At 39.7% G+C, this 20,327-nt stretch overlaps 1 protein-coding gene across 4 annotated transcripts in view; it reads right to left on the bottom strand.

Moving 5' to 3' along the window:
* Nucleotides 1-20,327, bottom strand: part of Kcnq5 (potassium voltage-gated channel subfamily Q member 5) — a 500,328-nt gene that overhangs the window by 62,743 nt on the left and 417,258 nt on the right. For 3 of the 4 annotated variants that reach the window (XM_040729298.1, XM_005072274.4, XM_040729299.1), the window contains 3 exons: nt 19,627-19,722; nt 9,939-10,033; nt 7,302-7,328 (listed from right to left, as the gene is read on the bottom strand). In XM_040729298.1, coding sequence (XP_040585232.1) covers nt 7,302-7,328; nt 9,939-10,033; nt 19,627-19,722 — 218 coding nt within the window. The remainder of the gene's footprint in view (nt 1-7,301; nt 7,329-9,938; nt 10,034-19,626; nt 19,723-20,327) is intronic. The other variant, XM_021228536.2, reaches the window with a different exon arrangement.

Here is a 20,327-nt window from a genome sequence, read left to right on the forward strand (position 1 = left end):
TCTTAAGACCACATAGTTTTATGCGCTTGCTATTTAGAGAAATCTGTCGAAGAGATAGGTAAAAAATGTTTACTCTTCTTTAAAAAGTGTTTAAGTATAAGAATTTCCAATCCTTTTTTTAATTCAGTACATGTGTACCATCATTTAAATTTATGATGATCTAGCTCAGGAGACATATGTTCACCTCTGTACCTTTCTTGTGGTGAATGGCTGCCTCAAGTAGACACAGCCACTGCTTCAAGTGTCCTCACTCTGTTTGAACTCATCTCTAACTTTTTTGGAATTAGTGCTAATTACATGGAACATTGAGTTTAGAAGCTAGAAAGTGATTTTTCTCCAACATATGTATATATGAGTGGGAAAAAAAAGCCCCTGATAAAAATCCTAAAACGATTGCTATTCCTTTTTAAGAATTACAATTTGAAAAAGGTAGAACATTTCTAAAATAAAACATCACCCAATTTGCCATGATTTATTTGAGATGGCAAGAATGTTTAAAAATTGCTCTTTAAAATGTATTAATGACACTTCTACATGTTAGTGAAAATTTGGGGGGTACTCTTTAAATCTCAGCTCATTAAAAGATATAAATTAATTCTAGGTACCATTCCTTTTCGGTTTTCTCTAAATTCATTTAAATTTTTTTTGTGTGTGTGTATGTTTGGGTATTCTGTCTGTCTGTGCACCCTGTGCATGTCTGGTGCTCAGTGGCCAGGAAACAGAGACAGGCATATCTCTGTGAATTCAAGGTCAGCCCATTCACATAGCAAGTTCCAGGCCAGCTAGGGTTATTTAAGGTGACTTTGTCTCAGAAACTAAGGCCAAAGCAGAATGAACCAAACCAAACTAAACCAAAATAAAACAAACATCTAAATTAAATTCAACAAATTACATACTAAAATAGAGAAAACGTAAGTAATGTTTTCTTTTGTCTTTAAGAGTATGAAAGTTTATAACAGCATCCTAATCCAGAAGAAGCTTTTTTTCCCAAGAAAAAGTTCTGTTCGCGTGATCCCTCATGGAAAGTTTTTCTTTTATTGGTTGTTCTACTTCCTTTCCCCTTTGGAAATCAACAGAGCATCTTGATTAGATGACTAGTAAACTGATTAGGTGGCTGTCATTGAAAATACACATCAATTCAAATTACAGACACTTCACTGGTACATAAAAGTTTCCATTACTTTCTTGGTTTTTGTTGACATTTATAAACATGACTTTTGAGGAAGATTTTCTGTCACAGCATTTTCAGGAAGCATGCCAGGGATGATCCCCAGGAGAGCAAGTAAGTCTCTCTTTGGAGAAAGAAAGCAAAAGGTCGTGATGGTCATTGATTGGGGCGTCTTAGTACGCAATCCCATGTTCCCAGCTGAGCACCATGCTCAAGGGAGCCTACACAACTGCTCTACAAGGGAATTCATCCTTCTCTAGAACCAGATGCCCAAATCACTCTGATGGCCCAGCATGCACTCCACTGTTAGATGCTCGCTGCCAGGAAATCTTGTGGCATCATAACTCCGCAGTAATCCACTACGGTTTACAATGCCGCCGCTATTGTTATACACAATTAGGGTTTTAGCCCTTCATACGATAAGCACTCTAAAAACTGTGGCCTCAGGCACAATATGGCAACCCAGCCATTAGCAAACCAGCGCGTGCAACAGCTTAGCAGTTGTCCAGCCACAAGGAGGCGCCAACAGGCTGACTGCCAGCACTATGCCTGCATTTTTTCCCCCCTTTTGGCTCAGTGGTGGATTATCAAAGCAGGCAACAGGCAACAAGGAAAATCACAAGCGCGCTGAAAACCTCATCCAAGAAGTCCCTAGGAGAGTGAATCTGTAAACAGGGCCCAGGTGTAGTGGCGTAACCTAGTCATGCACCTGAGGTTAGTTGGCATTCTCAAATCTCATGTCAACAGCTGGGATGCTGGGTACCTCTGCTTCCGTGAGGTGTACATTCTGAAGAACTTCTGCTTATTATTACAGAACTTACTAGGAGTGAGGGAAATAGAGCAGTGCATTACTAAGCGTTTCTCCGCCAGCACAGCGCTGAGGGCTTTCTTCTTCTAAAGACAAGCCATTCGATTTTACTGTTTTTGTTTTCCATCTACATGTATATGAGAAGACAGAGTACGAAAGCAGCAAGTACTCTGCGGTTCAGTTGTGCTGCCTGAGACACAGCCAGGGTTCTTACGGTTAGGCTGAAACAATTAGATCGGAAACAAGCATTACAAACGATGGTAGTATGTGTTAGGATCTGTTTCCTATGGGATGGGAAGATAAACATTGCAGAGCACAGCAGCTTCTGTAAAAACTATCAGTGGATATAGTATAAATCTGGGCGAATCAGATATTTCAGGAGATTTAAGAATGATTATTTCCACAAAAATAAAAATAGGACTCTAACAGGAAAAAAAGGAATAATTATTTCCATAAATCAATGAAGTAGATAATATTAGTTGCTTTGGAGCTGAACACACACACACACACACACACACACACACACACACACACACACACACACACGGATTCTTGGCTTTTGTGAAACTGAAGTTATAGTTAGCATAAGCAAATAATTGTCAGGTTGGATACCTGCTCAAAAGCAAACAGAAGAAAGGGTTCTAGATCACCTGTTTGCAAACACAAAAAAGTCGCTTATTTATTAAGTCTGTGGCTATTTATAAAAGAACAAATCCTTTCCTTCTATAAATAATGTGAACAGAGGGAAAGGTTGCTTTTAAACCATCTAATATTTTGCTAGTAAGGACTAGAGCTGATTATGCTGGGAGAGAAATGCAGTCCAGTCTCACTAGGTTTAATTGAATAATACATGCAGGTCATTCACTGTCCACAAAAGAAAAGCAAGTAGTAGAAAATAAACGCAGAGGAAATTTAAGGACACAGAGCCTTCACAAGCATTCTAGAGTTCTTTCCAAGTAGCCACACAACTGGACCAGAACCGGAAGAGCTAACACAGGGGAGTGGTTTGGACAGAGCACCCAATGAAGTAGAGTACACGAGTGTAATGCCATAATACAGTGTCACCTATGACTTAGCATGTGTGACATGAATCTTAATTTATCTTCACAGCTGTCTTAGAGGGCCAAAACTGCTTTAGGGACACTCTATAGATAGAAAATAAGACAGTGTCACCACAACAGGGACACAATTGGCTACTGTTTACCCAGAGGACAGGACAGGCAGGGAGATTTACAATTAACCCCGAACTCTCTGATGGTGTCATCTGCTTTTGCAGGGATAAAAACCTAGGCAGAAAGAAGTAAAACCCTTCTCATATCAATGCAACGATTGGCTGGCCAATTTGATGACCTAGTCAAGGAGGGAGGAAAGATAGGAATTCTAGATTAAAATCCTGTGGTAGGATGGCCAGAAGAGTTCACGAGTAAACTCTCTTCTCAGAAAAAGACAACATACACCATTGAGGGAAGGACTGTCCAATTAAAAAATGAGTTGGAAATGCTACTCAAATAGAGGATTAATTAGAATAGAATCAGTAAACACATTACCACGTATTTTTGATTAAAACCATTTTAGTGAGAAGATGAGGGAAAGAAGTGTAATAAAATAATAATGCCAAGGAAGATGGGATTATGGTCTAAGTAGAGAAGGTACCTGAACCTCTATCCAAGATAGCCAGAGTATCATTATTTTCATCATTACCCAGTTGAGCTATATTTATAAAACACTTCACTTGTATCTTATAGTTTGCAGTTTCAAATAAAGATTCTGTATCTTTCACAGTGTTTCTTAGCCTGAGGTGTCATAGATGAACCTTGTTGAAAGCACATCTTAGCTTCAGAGAAAGTAAAACTACTATTTTCAACAAGAATTCCCTGAAACAGTGAATATAATTAACCAAGGGTTTGGGTTTGACCTCCACCCATTTGCCTTCTGTGTTTGGTCTCCTCTGTGGTTGGTGCTCTTATTCCATGGCAGAGTCAGCAGCCTGAGAGAGAAGTGCTGTCTACAGCGTTGAACTCATTGCAGTTTCTAACTGAAAAGAAAATCACTAGGAAGGACTTAGGAGATTCCAGGCTCCGAGTTATCCAAAGGATTAAAAGAGAATCAGCTCCTTCTGGGGGTAATACTTGTCTGTTCTGTTTATCTAAACCACATCAATAACCCAATGATCACAAAGGCAGTAAAGGACTCTGGAGTTGAGTGGTACCAATTAATTAATTCATTTGAAATTAGGTCAAGCATTCATTAACAGTATTCTGAACTTGAATTGTTTTTCTCTAAGGGAGAGCTTCATTATAAATGCTTTTTCTGTTGTGTATATTTTGCTTCAGTAAAGATAGACTTGTTATTTTCTGAGATGGTGCTGTTGTTACTGCCATTACAATTGTCTTTCTGCATTCATTATTGCAATATTATAAATTCTGTTGTCTGTGGAGCACAGGGGAAAATCTAAGGCAATAATACAATGGGGGCTTCAATGCATATAAATTTTTATGGCATGCATCAACTATTTCCTTCAGGTTGTTGCAGTGTCTTTAATGATTATTTTAAGTGTGTGTGTGTGTGTGTGTGTGTGTGTGTGTGTGTGTGTGTGTCACTGGGTATGTGAACTTTAAGTGCAGTGACTTCAGAGGCCAGAAAAGAATGTAGAGGAAAGCTTGGAGTTGCAGTTGCAGGTGTAAGCCCCCCTGACATGGTTTCTGGGAACTGAATGTGGGTCTTTTGCAAGAGTAGTATGTGCTCACAACTGCTGGATCCATCTCTCCAACCCCACTGAGTTATTTTCAATTGTTAATATTATCTATTTTTACTTGTTTCTCTCTTCTTCCTCTAGGTTGCATTCTACAAAAATGTCTTGGGGTCAGGGAAATTTTATTCTTCTAACCAAGAATATTTTATTAAGCACATTCCCTGTAATCACCTTTATGGGAAATGCAATAAATAATTGGGGAGCAAGAGACTGACTTATAGGAGACTTGAGAAATTAAGTAGTGATATAGGACTGGCTTCAAGGTTGTTTTGTCAAATGTTCAATGACTGCTGAGAAGCAAAGAATTTCTTAGTGTCATTATCTAAGTCATGAACCCAGTTGAGTGATTTTGCATGCTTTCAAATCTATAAGTGAACTCTCTTTAACAACATTAGTCACAAGTCTATTGAACAGATTTTGACATTTTAGATACACATGATATCATGGAATTCAGGAAATCTGATTGCTAACTCTTTTGAATTGTGACAGCTGAGTTAAAGGTTCATTTTCTGGTCTTATAAGCAGAAGCTCAACTTTAAATTTGTCTTTGTTTTCTGATATATGAACATTGGGAAAATGAGTCTTTGGTGTTGTTATTATTGGTCCAAGGTTCCTCTCTCTCAGGATTACTAAAGAGGTCATGTTATGTTTATTCAAACATCTATTCATGATTTATAATTTCCCTTTTGGTTGTCAAAGTTCCATTTTGGGGGATGAAACCAAGAAAGGTGAATATCTCACAAGTATTTCTGTAATCCATGCCAAGTAGAATTTCTACTCTCAAACTTCAGATAAACTGTAGATAGAGAGGTCTGAAACAAAGCCCTTTAAATATCACTAAGAAGACCAAAACGTAACTAGTAATGGTAAGGAATTGTTTTGTGTAACTGTTTTCCACGTTGGTAATCATGACAGAGGATGGTGTAGTCTGTGTGGAATATGGGAAAAGGCCTAATGGTCATATTTGACCATCTTGACTCTTGGGTGTCTATGCAAAGGAGGTGCTTGGTCTAAAGACCAAAGACTAAAGTTCTCTTTGTTTGAGGTATCTCTTGAAAAGAACTCTTCTGGTAGCTAAAACTTAGATCATTGCTTATGAATACCTAGTGCTCTTTGCTCTACCTCTTATCTTTCTCAAGTAAGAGAGGGTCCTGAATGCATTGGCTCACCTACCCAGAGGGAGGACTTGAGGTTGTGACTTGTACTGTAATGTATTCTGCACCTGCCATAGATGAATGCATGCATGTCCTGGTCTGGGACTAGGGATAGTTTGTCTTCTCTTCTCTTCTCTTCTCTTCTCTTCTCTTCTCTTCTCTTCTCTTCTCTTCTCTTCTCTTCTCTTCTCCTCACCTCTCCTCTCCTTTCTTTCTTTTATGTTTCGGTTTTTCAAGACAGGGTCTCTCTGTGGCTTTGGAGGCTGTCCTGGAACTGCTCTTCTAGACCAGGCTGGTCTTGAACTCACAGAGATCCACCTGCCTCTGCCTCCCGAGTACTGAGATTAAAGGCATGTGCCACCAATGCCTGGCCTTCCTTTCCTTTTTTTTTCTTTGCATCAGTGAAGAAATGACCAACATAGAGTCTAATCCCTTCAAAGGGAGCTTCATAACTAATCCAGTACTGTATACATATTTTATAGTTGATGTCATCAAAGACCCTCATTAAAGCTGTCCTCAGGACAGGAAGATGCCTTCTTTTTTCTTTACTGAAGCAAGAGGCAATGAGAGAGAGGGAAAAATAATAGCAACAAAAAGCAAAAACAAAACCTTATGCCCAATGTCCTTTCTTTTCCGGGCATCTCCCGTTTTTTGTTGGTTCTGTCTGGTAATCCTTATACTTCAGTGTAGGGATCTACCTGGTCCTGCCTTTCAGGCTTTGCTTCCAAGTCTTGACCATCCCTGCTACTTATTACACAGATGGAAATTCCTCTCTTGGCTTCTGTTTCCTCTGAGGTTTTCTAGGAGGAGCAGCCACGAGTCATCTGGAGAATTTGTGGAAGGGCTCTCTTCCTACTGAAGATGAGGTCTCTTCTGTGGAACTGTTAACCTGAGTTAACTTTATTGCTCCCAGGGCTGGAGATAGCCCACACATAGGCAGTTCTTACATCTTATCCCTAGCATACCTCTTGCCAAATGAACAAAGAAAAATTTCTCATAATAAGACAAGCACCCTAATACAGGAAAGTCTATCCTAGACTGCTATCCATGCTAGCAACGTTGAGAAACACTACTTTTCTCCAGTTAGGTCTTTCAATAACTGTATTTGAATACTTTGGAAGGACTTCTGTTTGGGACAGTGGCAGACAGGAACAATCAAAGCCTACAATTATTATTCCTCTGAACATTCCAAGCCTTACAGATTGTTAAAAACCATTGAGTGGATTAGGGAAAGATACTTCTATTCCCAAGGAGGAAAAAAAAATCAATACAACCCAGTAAACTTTGCAGGCAATCTTGTGAAAAGTCACCTTTAATCGTATTGTATTTGTTGATCGATTTTACTCATAAAGCACATTTAAAACATCTGTTAGGCATCTGGTTTATAAATAAACATGTATTGAAAGAGAAATCACAAACCTGCTTGACGCCTCCCCTTGTTCTTTCCTTCAGGTGCGTGTGGACAGAAGAGAAATGATGATAAACCAGTGAATACATTTACAGCATTTGATAATGGCCAAAAACAGGAGACAGGCGAAATCGGGTACCTTAAGTAACCCTTCTTTAGTACAGTCCATAGAAGCAATGCTATTTATAATAACTGCACAGAGCTTTCAAACATATGTTCTTTGTGGCAGATCTGAGACAGCACAACATTACTTGGCAAGGCCAGTACTGCCCACACACAGCAAAATACCACACACTGTTTGGTTAAGAAACAGTGGTTCTTGCTAAAGAGACCCTGGTAAAAGCTCTCAGAGTGTTGCTGATTCTGGTGTGGTTGCAGTACCTGTGTCTTGGGCAGACATATGGGATCAAGGCATGGAGGCATTGATCCTTGGCTGTACTCTTGTTTCTCAGTCACTTACTGATGTAGGGATTTTTCCCTCTTATATGAAGAATTGAATTCCTTTGGAATAAATAAGGTGCATAGAAAATCTGAGCCCTTACATCCCACTGTTGTGTGGCATTTGTAATCACTCCTTTGGACAGGGTTGGGCTTTGGTAGCATGGTATAGGGTGGCTCATTTGCAAATGAACTGTGGGCTTTGGACTCACGGTTCTTATGTGTCCCAGTGCTATACTGGAAGGGCATTAATTATATCAGATAGTGTCTAAACTGTGACTCCTCAATATACCTCATGGCACCCCTGCAGCTTGGTAATTTCCCATAGCTTCTTAAAATATCTGACTCATTCTTTGAGATACCACATTTAGCTGGGCTTCACCTTTTGTAGAACCTTTACTCATTTTGAGAAGAAAAATCAGCAAAAGACTTTGCTCTGTAAGTCCTTCTCTTACTACGGCAAAGCTTTGAAATAGAGATGGCTCAGATCTCATGTGTATTGTACATAAGAGGAAAACCGTGGCCTGGAATGAGAAGGAAACTCCTTTACAACCATGGAAGGTGTGAAGAGGGGTCAGGGTGCCAATTCTTTGCATTTTCCAGACACTGAGAGCCGTTTCTGAGACCTAGCTATCATTCTACTCTTTGAGATGAGCTTGGGGAGTAAAAGCAACACGCACCATGGCACCATGTCAGAACCATGGGGAACCAGAGCACCGACCTGGTGCTATTTAGTGACAACAATGTCACTGTTAGCCGTGATGAAGATGAGGTTGTCAATGATCATTTCTTTAACACTGCAGCCCCCCCAGCCCTAACTTGCTTTCCTATTTACATTTCTCCTTAAAACTTTCCCAATATTTCCTTTTCCTGTCTAGTTCCTGAGCTATGAATGAGACTTGAACTTATTTGGCTTTCTTTGTCTCAGAAACCCAACCCTGTGTGTAGTAAGTACTCAGTGAGCACTTGCAGAATGGATATGCAGACGAGTGAATGCTCTTTCCCCTTCAGAGACATTGCAATCTGAATGCTAAGGAGAAATATACCATTCAAATTAAAAGAAGCTTTAGTCTTTTTCATTATATCACTCTGCATTCAGTAAGCTAGCCAACAGTTTCACTTAAGTGAAACTACTCTCCAGCTCATTGTAAATTATTCTTCTCACAAACAGAAACCTTACTGAAGTAGGTTTTCTCTCTAAAGCAAAGGTTCTGAACTTGGCTCCAGGGGGTCTGAGCATATATTAAAATTACAGGCAGAATTTTGTTTCTTGTGTATGTGTGTATGTATACACACATTGGATATTACTCTTGAGAAAAGGCCACCATTTCTGTCGCATTTCACTAACTTAACAAAGAACAACCATAATAACAGCAATGATTATGAAACACAATAACAATGAAGTATCTCTGGAGTGATTTGTGTCAGGACCCCTGGGCACCAATGACTGCTGTGTCCTTTGGGATGAGTCACTGTTTTTCAGTACGTGGGACTGAGACATGAGGTTTCAAGGAAAAGTGAGTGAAGGCGTGGCTGGTGGCCTCAAGGAGACAGGAGGAAAGTACATGTTTGACTCAATCCTCCTCCACCTCTCTGCCCCCATTTAAAAAAGGGAAAATACAAGAGGAAACCAGTATATGAACAATGTACTAGGAGATGCACTTAGAGAATTTGACTCATTATTAAGTTTTTCCTGACCTCAGAATGACTTTTAATCCAAAGCTGCTGTGAGTGGGAAGCCAGATAATCAAATATATTAGTAGACCTCTGTCTTCTGTCATTTGAGGTGCTCTATCAGCTTTATAACTAGTCTTCCTCTTTTATGTTTATCCAGCATATTTCCCAAAGATGAGAACTGTGATTCACATAGATACTGCTCTTCAAGCAGTCACCCTCTAAATTTAGGTGGTAGGTCAGGTGGTGCTTAATTTTTCAAGAACTTTGGTTTTATAAGAGGAGACATTAGAAAACTACCATATCTATACATCATTTATATTCTTTAAGGCTTCAGTCATGGCCTATGGTTGATAAGGAGTGATGCTATTTCCATGCAGTTTCACTGTTCAGTTGCTATTAAATAGGTTTAGACATCTTTAAGAGCAACAGAGAGAATAAAACAAGTCCCAAACTGGGACTTTTCTGCACACGTATGGTTTGCTTAACAAACTAGAAAAGACAACTCCAGCACCATCTGTCCCACTGATACCTACTTTGTAGGGCTGCAGGTGTGTAAGGCCTTCAGATGTGGCTTCCAGGTTGCAATGGAAACAGACTTCTCATCAGCTGCGTAGCTACGCCAAACACACTGCACATGGCACACAGGGTCACAAGAGAAAGCAGGAAACAGAATGAAATGAAAAGGGTGAATCATTTGTCTTCATTATACAGTAATTTCTGGAATATAAAACGTAAAGCATTGTGATGTGATCCTTACAACCAAAGTGTGAACTAAGAGCCCTGTTTTGTAGACAAGACCACCAATGTCAGGTAAAGGAATTCAGTCAAGTTTGGGAAGGTTGAAAAAGTGTCTTCAAATGATGGCCTCTTGGTCACAGTCTTCAGTGGGGATTTTCCTGACTGCTTTATGGCAGTGATTGGAAGGACTTCTGAACTGTTCATTTGAGAAATCATCTATACTTACTTTTCCATGCAGAGTTTGGAGTTTGATAAATATATTCCTTTGCAATGAGCCTGAAAATCACTCTAAATATATGGCCAAGCATTTGCTCCAGTTTCTTTAGAGAAAACCTTGTATTATGATTCATTACTTAGAACGTTCTATTTTTATGTGGCAAACACATCTAGATGCGTCACATCCCTACTGTATAACTAACAGTCATTATTTTGAAACACAGTGAAGAAAAAAGTGATCTAATTAAATTCTGTTTTCTAAGAATACTATTGAGTTGGACAAAAAATTTAAAAAATTGCTGCAACTATTGTGAAAAATTGTCTGGAAGTATTATTGAGTTGAATGTATGAATACATTATGATACAGACATTCGTTCCCAGGTAAATTTAATAGGTATGATTAAATACATTCACCAAAAAGGTATGCACTACATTTTGGCTTTTAAACTAAAGCTGGAAATGCCCATATATCTATAATTAGTAGTGTAAAATAGAAGTCTTGTAACATCATCACATATTGTAATGTGTCTAACTAGCAACAGTTTAGTGTAACTATGCTTGACAATATGGATGGACTTTCTGTGACTAATATCAGGTACTGTAAACAAGACTCAACAGAGAGCTTTCTATAAAGTTGGGAAAATACTCTATGCTGTTGGATGGTAGTGTAGCAGTTCCCCTTGTGGGATAGTGATGGAGAAAGGGTATCCGGGAAGTCATATTTTGTTTTTCTTAGTGTTGGCTACATAGGACTTCTCAGTTCTCCTAGGAAATGTACACTTTTCTGTCTGCACATTATACTTCAGTGAAATATTCAGGAAGTGACATGAAAAAATTTAGAACCTGAGTAGACCCTGAGGGATTTTATGTTTTTAAAGGTTATTTATTCATTTATTTTACACTTCCCAAGCAGGATTCGTTGCCTGAATGCTTGCTCACATGGCTTGTGTTGATTTAACCGATAAATCTATGGAAGTTTGATGTCTTGCAGATAATAAGACAATTGGCATATTATTTTCTTGAAATTTTAGTGTTTGGGGTTATTTACAAAAAATTTTTAGAGTGATCTAGACTAGCTAATAAGACACAGAGATATTGTTATTATTTTCAGTTTTGGTTGTTGGAGACAGTGCCACCACTGTAGCACAAGATGTTCCTGAATGTGAGGTGATCATCCAGACTCAGCCTCCTGCTGAGATTCCAAGCTACACTTACTGGAGTCACTTCTGTTGGAGTGAGGCCCTGAGATCCTTAGCTGGTATGGAAGTATAGATAGCTGCTTTAATTAAACAGTTTTCACAGAGTCATGATGCATTTCTGAGATCCAGACTCGGAAAGTAAGACTTTTGTACAACTAGACATATCCTGCAGGGCTGTGCATTATTCAACAATAGTGGGAAAAAACCACAATAACACTATGCCAAAAAATGGGGCCAAATATTACCTGTTAAGTGTCATAAACCACGGGGGTGGGAGAAGAGATCTTGAAAAATTGAAGGCTTTCTATACAATATGACTTAATTTCTTCATCTTTTTCTATCAAATTGAGTTTAACAGCTCAACTTTTTTGCCCATGTTGTCTTATAAAAATGCTGTGTAAGTGAGACACAGAAGGGTCAAGTGACATCTATTCCAGAGCTGAGATTAGTTAATGGTCAGCATGGAAGTGGGGAGTGTCAGTTGAACTATTTTTGCATTTGTTTATGTCTTTTAATTTTTGGGGACCACAATATCACTGTAGCATTCCCCCTTTCCTTTTCTTCTCCCATACCCTTTTATGTACCCCTCCTTGCTCCTTTTCAAACCATGCCTCTTCTTTCATTAATTGTTGTTACAGGCATATATGCACATACATGTATTTCCTAAACATAACCTGCTCAGTCAGCATATGTTCCTTGTATGGGTGTTCTCCACATACTCTTATATTCTTAGCAACTACCTCCTGTCCTTGAGTTCCACTGATTGCTTCCAGCAATTGAAATTCAATTCCCCATTCATATGTCCCAGTACCTAGTGTTCCTGTATTTAAAGTCCAAATCACATAGTATAAAATAAAATAGTTCCCTCCAGGGATTCCTGTAGATCCCAATTAACCAATTTACATGGCATCTGTAACTGGAAAGGACAAGTTAACAAAAAGCAAATGAAGGCTAAACTTGCTATTTATTTGGTGATTCTGGTAGCGTAGGCAGGCAAACAAATGTGAACTTCAGTCCTGAGTTGAAAGTACAAAGCCCACAGAATTCTTTGTGTGGATAGTGTTCAGTTTGTATTGTTTGGATCAGTACAGCTATGAGTAGTTTGACTCTTTCTAAAAATTGTTCAGAATATTTCAGCTGACCATCCAAAGGCAGACCAACACTGAACTTGCATTTTTCAAGGAGCATGTTTTAAGACACCAGTCCTGAAAGACAGAGCGGTCAACCAGCAGTCACTTCTCCTTTCACATGCTTCGATTCTTGTATAATTTCTATTTTAGTAATGAATATACTCAATAACACCTTGCACTTTGACATCTTCATGCGTGTCCATCAAGTGTTTGGCTCATGTTCAGCCTTCTGTCACCATCTCATGTTCCTTCTTCTCCTCAATACTCTCTTGTTTGCTTTCATGATTTACACATATTTATTGGCTTATTTAGTTAAATATAGGCAAAGCTTGCGATATGGCTTACTGTACTTAACTGGATGATTTCTTGTCCCACCCTTTTTCCTGCTAATGACATAACTTTGTTCTTCATGGCTGAACAAAAATTCACTCTGTGTGTGTGTGTGTGTGTGTGTGTGTGTGTGTGCGTGTGCATGCACTTATCACATTTCCCTTATTCATTCATCTGTTGATGGGTACTAGATTGGCTCTGTATCTTGGCTGGTGTGAATAGTGCTGCAACAAACATGTATGTGTAAACATTTCTGTGGTTGCTGACTTAGGGTCCTTCTGATTCATACCCATGGGTGGGTCACTGGATCATACAGTAATTCTCCTTTTTTTCTCTTAAGAATTCTTTCTTTTAAGGATTATGCTTCTATTTAAATTTAAGTATCATTAATCAGTTTTTGACTATGGGAGACAATAAAGTAGAACACTCACATTCCAGCTTTGTTTTTTCTCATCCTGCTGACATTTTTGTATCTCAGTTTTTGGCTGTTAGTGCTTACATTCTTTTTGTTGTTGTTGTTTTGGTTTGTTTTTTTGAGACACGGTTTCTCTGTGTAGCTCTGGAGCCTGTTCTGAAACTAGTTCTTGTAGCCTAGGCTGGTCTCAAACTCACAGAGAATCCTGAGTGCTGGGATTAAAAGCATGCGCCACCACCGCCCAGCTGTGTTTGCATTCTTACAACATTGTCTCTGGCATACCAATTTAAAAAGTATCAGTATAATTCAGTTTTGTGTGTGTGTATGTTAGGCCAGGGTGTATCTAGTTTGACTAGCCAGTAAGTGCTATAACCATGTTTTCTTTCGTGTTTATTTGTGTATATTTAAAATGAGTACATAAGTTGCTTTATTTGCGGTCTTTTCATTTTGGGGTTTGCTTTCATTATCTATTGCAAAGTTATGGCATTCCTGATCTTTCCTGAAGAAATGGAAAATCCTTGCAGTGCAATGCATCACAGAGCCTATCCCTTCTGTTTCCATGTGTTCCCTCGTGCTTAGCTCCTGCTCACCGTTCCTGCCCCTCCCTTGAGAAAATGTCCCCATCCGGTTGCATATAGGTAAGTCTGTAGGGCATTATCTTGATTAATAATTTCTATGAAAGGGCCCAGCCCATGGTGAGTGGTACCATACCTGGGCAGGTAGCCCTGGGAGGCATAAAGAAGCAGGTTGAAGAAAACATTAGACAGACCAAAGGGAATCCTGAGGAAGCAGGCTGGGGAGGATAAGTGCCAGAGTGGTCAAGTTCACCACAAGAAAACTCACAGAATCAACTAACCTGTGCTCACAGAGACTACATTGTCAACCAGGGAGCCTGCATGGGACGGACCCAGGCACTCTGCTTATACGTTACAGTTGTGTAGCTTGTTCCTCTTATGGGACTCCTAACAGTGGGGGCAGTTATCTATGAATCTTTTGCAGGCTTTTGGGACTCTATTCGTCATACTGGGTTGGCTGTCCAGCCTTAATACAAGGGGAGGTGTCTAATCTTACTGCAACTTGATGTGTCATATTTAACTGACACCCATGGGATGCCTGTCCTTTTCTTAAGAGAAATGAGTGGATGGGGAGGGGGAGGGAAAGTTGGGAGGAGAGAAAGGAGGGGAAACTGTAGTCAAGATGAAGAGAGAGAGCTAGAGAGAGAGAGAGAGAGAGAGAGAGAGAGAGAGAGAGAGAGAGAGAGAGAGAGAGAGAGAACAGACTGAGTGAGTCATGGGGAGAAACACGGCAGTTGGCATTCCTTTATGGCTTCAGTTCCTGACTCCAGGTTCCTGCTCTGAGTTTCCTAGATGGTGGACTGTGACAGGGACATATGAGCCTTTCCTCCCCATTCTGCTTTTGGGCATGATGTTCTATCACAGCAAAAGGAAGCAAACTAGGACAGTAGTAGGTACATTTTGGGGGCTCTTGGATGATTCTAAATGTCTTTGTATTATTCTCATGCTCCATGAATGGTTTGGCTTGGTGTGGAATGCTAGGTTGCCAGTACTCTTTCTTCACAATGGATTTACTTCACAATGGAGTTCAAAGTGTTGAATTTTTTTTCTTTTTCTAAACTTTAAATTAGAAACAAGCTTGCCTTGCATGTCAATCCCAGTTCCCTTTCCCTTCCCTCCTCCCCTGCCCCCCCCCAAAGACCCCTTATCCCATCCCTTTCTTCTCCCCAGGGAGGGTAAGGCCTTCCATGGGGGGAATCTTCAAAGTCTGTCATATCATTTGGAGCAGAGTTTCTAGTGAGATATTGGATGTCATGCAATTCTTCACCCTTTGGATATGCTCAACTCTGGAAACATTTAAAATGCCTGATTTTACAAGCATTCTGATATGTCTCTGTGATAATTTTGGTATGAAGGTTTTGGTTCATAGTGTAGGCATTTGGTGGAAGGTTTTGGTTCATACTGCAGACATTTGGTGGACTCTCTTACTATGGATACACCTGCCCTCTATTTCTAGAGAATCATAGGATGCTATTAACCTGGTAAAACCCTCTCCTTAGTTTCCTGGGACTCAGTGTACTCTGAGGTATCTGTGTTAGCTGGGTCTTGAACCTCAACCAAAGATCCTTCGATTTTCTTTCTTTCTTGTCTTTTTATTGCATTTTCTGAGATACAGTTACAACCTTGTGTTTCCACCCATTTATTTTTCTGCTTTCGTGTTTTAATAACTGTGATCTGGTTTTTCTGAATCTGTTCTTTGTGACTGAAGCATGATAAAGGGTGCATCATCTTGTAGCTTGGCAGCCTCCCTTTAGGATGGCTGAGTGAAGACCAAGCTATTTCACTACATAAAGCTAAAGGTTCAATACACAGCATGTTTTCTTTGGGAACGGTTAGCTTTATGGCAAGATAATCTTCCAACCCTCCACTCACTGCTCTGTCAGGACTGTTTTTTACAAAAGTTCATCGAATTGTTGTTGTTGTTACTCTACATGGAACAGGTTCGATATCTCCAGAATAAGCCTCTGTTGTAGACCTCTGATGAATTTGTTGGTGCCTACCCAAAAACTCAATAATGCCTGTGGAAGACACAATGTTGATTTTTGAACCCTACCCATGATCAGCCCCAAGGCTCAGGGAACACTGAAGATGTGGGAGCAGAAGAATATAAGAGCCAGAAGATGGGGAGGAGGAGGAGGGCTATGAAATGCTGTCCTTTGGATGTGACATGACAGTTACATACGACTCACAGCAGTTGTGAGTACATATAGGAGATAAAGCTACTTAAAAATTCCAGCATAGATTGGGCTGGAGATCCATCCCTTTTATTTGGGTAGATGGCCATCATCCTAGTGGATGATCCAATACTCAGGTACACATATGAACATCATGAATTGGACTCAGTGGGTGGCAAAAAAAAGAGTTGGGAGGGACATGTGTTGGTGGGGAGCAGGGAAAATAGGAAGAAGGAAGTAGGGGTGGATTTGATGAGGAACATTGTATACATGTATTGGATTTGAACTCAGCAAGGCTTTAGTCCTAGCTCTGATGAGGCTAATCTTGATGATCACGTGATACAAAGGGTTGGAAGCACTCTGCAAACTAAAAAAGACTCTGTGAGTCTTAGGCATTATTAACAAAAGTTGTGACATTTGAGCAGGTATTCAGAATGTTACTGAGAGCCGATTTCGTATCCCAGACTGCTCCACTTGAAAAGTTAATTTAAATGAGTCACGCAGAAATATTGACACAGCTAAGTTTGCTGTGAGCTTCTGGGCTTTTCAACTTTTTTTCCCCTAAATCCTTGAGATGCTGGTTAATTTAGTTCTTTCACCAATCAAATGAAAAAGCAATTTGAGCATCTCACTTGCCACGGTGGCAAGAGTGTGGCTCAGCCTTAGCACAAATGAAATTGCCTTTGATCCCATGCTTTGTTTATTCAGGAAACCAGCAGGTTTATGGGGTAAGAAATGAAGAGATCAGCAAACAAAACTTGCTTTTCAACCTACTTTATCCTTAAAAAAATTCATATCTAAGCTAAAAAAATAGATTTCTATAATGTATAGCTGAAGCCTAATTCCCTGGAATCTGTCAGACTATATAAAGGAGATGCAGTGGACAGATGAATATTATGCTGTTCCTATGCAGCATAAATTAATGTAATTCCACTGGAATCAGGGGGCATCTATTTCCTAAATCAGCAAATTCGATTTTATGTCATGTAGTTTGTGCTCTTTTCTGTCACAAACAATTTGGGATTTTAAATAAAATTCATAATGTCACTCTGTTATTACCTTCATTTTACAAGTTCACTTGCTAATCACAATGTATGTTACATAATCAAGTTGCACAAAGTAGAGCTCAAGGCCTCTGAGCTAAACTGTTCAGTTGACATCTACACCAATTTCAGGTTATCTTATTGTGGAGATAGATGTAAATTCCACTTCTCTAATGATTTGCTGCACAAAAAAACCAACTGGTTTTGAAGTTCAGTTGGAAACCGTTCCTCAGGACTCAGTAGGTGATAAGGACACTGCAGATGAGAAGTCCCTACTGTGATTCTTGGAGGCATGTCCAGTGCACTACGGCAACTAACAAGGGACCAGACATTTGATAAGTGTCTAGAAATCAGGTTTTCATCTTTGATTCACAGAGCTTAAATAGTAACTAATGGCTACTGTGTGGCAGCACAGCTCTGGATTGTCACAGCTGATGTGCACAGGAGACTTTTGCAAGGTTTGCTTCTCCACGGGACAGCTCACGCTCTAGGAGGCTTAGTATCTGCGAGATGGTTTATTGGTCCCATACATAAACAGAGCTTGTTGCTCAGTGGGATTCTGGGAGCCCCTTGAACAAATTTTGCCCTCACAGGTTGGTGAACTGTTCTAGAGTGAAGGAATATGGAGGGTCAAGATAGTAAAGAGAGGAAAACAACCTGTAGAAACCTTGAAGCATGGACATCAGTGATGAGTGCTTGCAGACAAAAAGTGGCGAGGATGCTGTGAGCCTATTGTGTGCACTTGTATCATGATGGGACTATTGTTTGGTTTCTGACTTTTCAATACTGGAGATTCAACTAAGGACTCATGCATGCTAATGAAGACACCATTAAACTTTATTCCCAGTCCCTGGCCAAGGAGCTTAAGGTCCTATTAACTTAGGGACCTTTTCTGCAAGGAAGTAATTTTACTGTTTTCATTGACAATCATTTAAAAATAGTTTTATTTACTTACTTTCATGTGTATGGGTGCTTTGCCTGAATGTATGTCTGTGTACCATGTGGGTGCCTGGTACTTGCAGAGGCCAGAGGAGGGTGTCAGGTTACTGACCCTTTAATTATGGAAAGACATGAACCATCATGGGGGTGCTGGGAATTGAACTAGGATTTTCTGGCAGAGCAACCAGTACTCTTCCCTGCTGATCCATCTCTCCAGCCCTCATTTATTTCTTTTTTAAACCACTGGAAAGATAGTGACTGTCAGAGGTTTGCCTTGAAATTCATGCCTGATGGTTCATTTCCTATGAACAATTGTAAAATAGTATTGTGTTTAAAACTGGTTCCCTTATTTAGTCATTAGATACAGACTTCCTTAAGGATAGAACTAAGCCACACAGCCCCTTTCCTATCTCCACTTCTGTTGGAAGTAAGGCATGCCACAGGCAAAGGCTAATGGGATGGCTCACAGTGGCTACAACAGAACAGTTCAGCCACTCAAAGCAGAGATCTAAAGTAAAGCAACACACTTGCTATAGTCACATATAAACCGATCTCCTAGTGCCTGGCATATGCATCCCATCATCTCCAGGTTCAAAGCCTGGGGCTTCGGCTGCTTGGACTTGGAAATGTAGAACTATTGTATTCATTGTGAAATGCTAACTTCATATCACTGATCCAGGAAAAATTATCTTGTGATTCTTCACCTGGTTCGAATCCCACAGGACAAGGGTGACAGCCATACTCTCTACTATACCACTAAGGAAGTTAAAACCCAATCCCAAACCAAACAACAACCTCCACCAAAACAAACAAAAAAGCGTGGATGGCAAAAATGATAAATATTTTAGAAAAATGTTAGCACAAATCCTGGGTTTTTGAAAATGAAATGAAATGCTAACACAAAACTGATGTATTATGAACTAGCTTCAAACAATATGCTTATTATTTAATATAGTCTAATACCTAATGTATTTCAGGCAATCTCCCTAAAAGATGTTAGAAGTAGTCTCACAGACACTAAACCTCAACATTCTAGACATCTCTGTTTTCCACAACAGAAGCATACGACGAGCTCGAGGAAGTCATGGGGAAACCAGGAATGATGCTGCATTCTGCACCATCACTTAATGACCAATTATGTTTCACGCAGTGATTCGTAAAACATATTAGGTCCTTCCAGGAGTGACATGACTGGTGACCTCTGTGCAGTGTTGGTGGGAATGGTTAATTAATCTGAATAAGGCATAGCCCATTTTCTGAGAAACATAATTTGCTGTTGTCACTGGGGAAAGGGACAACACCTGTTCAAATTCTAGGCTGTTCATTAGGGGTTGACTTCACTTTTTTAGAAGACAGAACAGTAAGGAGCTCCGGGAAGCAATGAAGTGTGGTGACTAAAAAATGATCCGACAGGAATGACTGGAGATAGATGTTGCCATCTACCTATCACGCTGACATTTACCTGGATGAGGTTGGCAGCTGGATTCCTTCTTTTCTCAAAATGTTTCTGGCGGTGCTGTTCCTGTACTTTTAGTGCGAAACCTGAGCCAAGAATGCCCTGGAATGAAATACAAAATAAATAGCATTTTAAAGATCTCTAAAACGAATCTACAGAAAAGACAAACAGTATGCTATGTGTTGACAGTAAACATAATTACTTATAAAAAACCATTGTCTTTATTACAACACTGCCAGGTAGTATAAAGCTGTTGGGCAAATCCACTGGACATTATCATTGATTCATTTTTGATATCATAAGGAGCATCATTCTTAGAAATGAACATCAAATTCAAGAGAGTTGTTTTAAATGATAGGATATGGGGGCATGAACTCTGCTTTGGACTGGACTGGGGTTTGAATTTGGTAGATTTAAAGTCTTGTTGCTATAGACATGGGGCTACTTTTAGCACTGATGAGGCTCTGGGATTGTACATTTATCATACACAAATCTGGAAAAATGGGGGTGAGGTTCAATAGATCCCACCTGTAGCCCTTAAAGACAGACTCTCAGTTTTGGAGCTGGAGGTTTTACCTGTCTGTCTGACAAAAAAATAAGACCATGATTCCTTGACAAACTTATCCATGTTTTCTTCAGTTTAATATGGCATCTTTAACATGTCTTACTCCCCACCCCCTTTTTTTTTTGGCTCACCTATTTGGAAT

The sequence above is a fragment of the Mesocricetus auratus genome, unplaced genomic scaffold, assembly GCF_017639785.1.
Source record: "Mesocricetus auratus isolate SY011 unplaced genomic scaffold, BCM_Maur_2.0 Super-Scaffold_100021, whole genome shotgun sequence".
Lineage (NCBI taxonomy): Eukaryota > Metazoa > Chordata > Mammalia > Rodentia > Cricetidae > Mesocricetus > Mesocricetus auratus.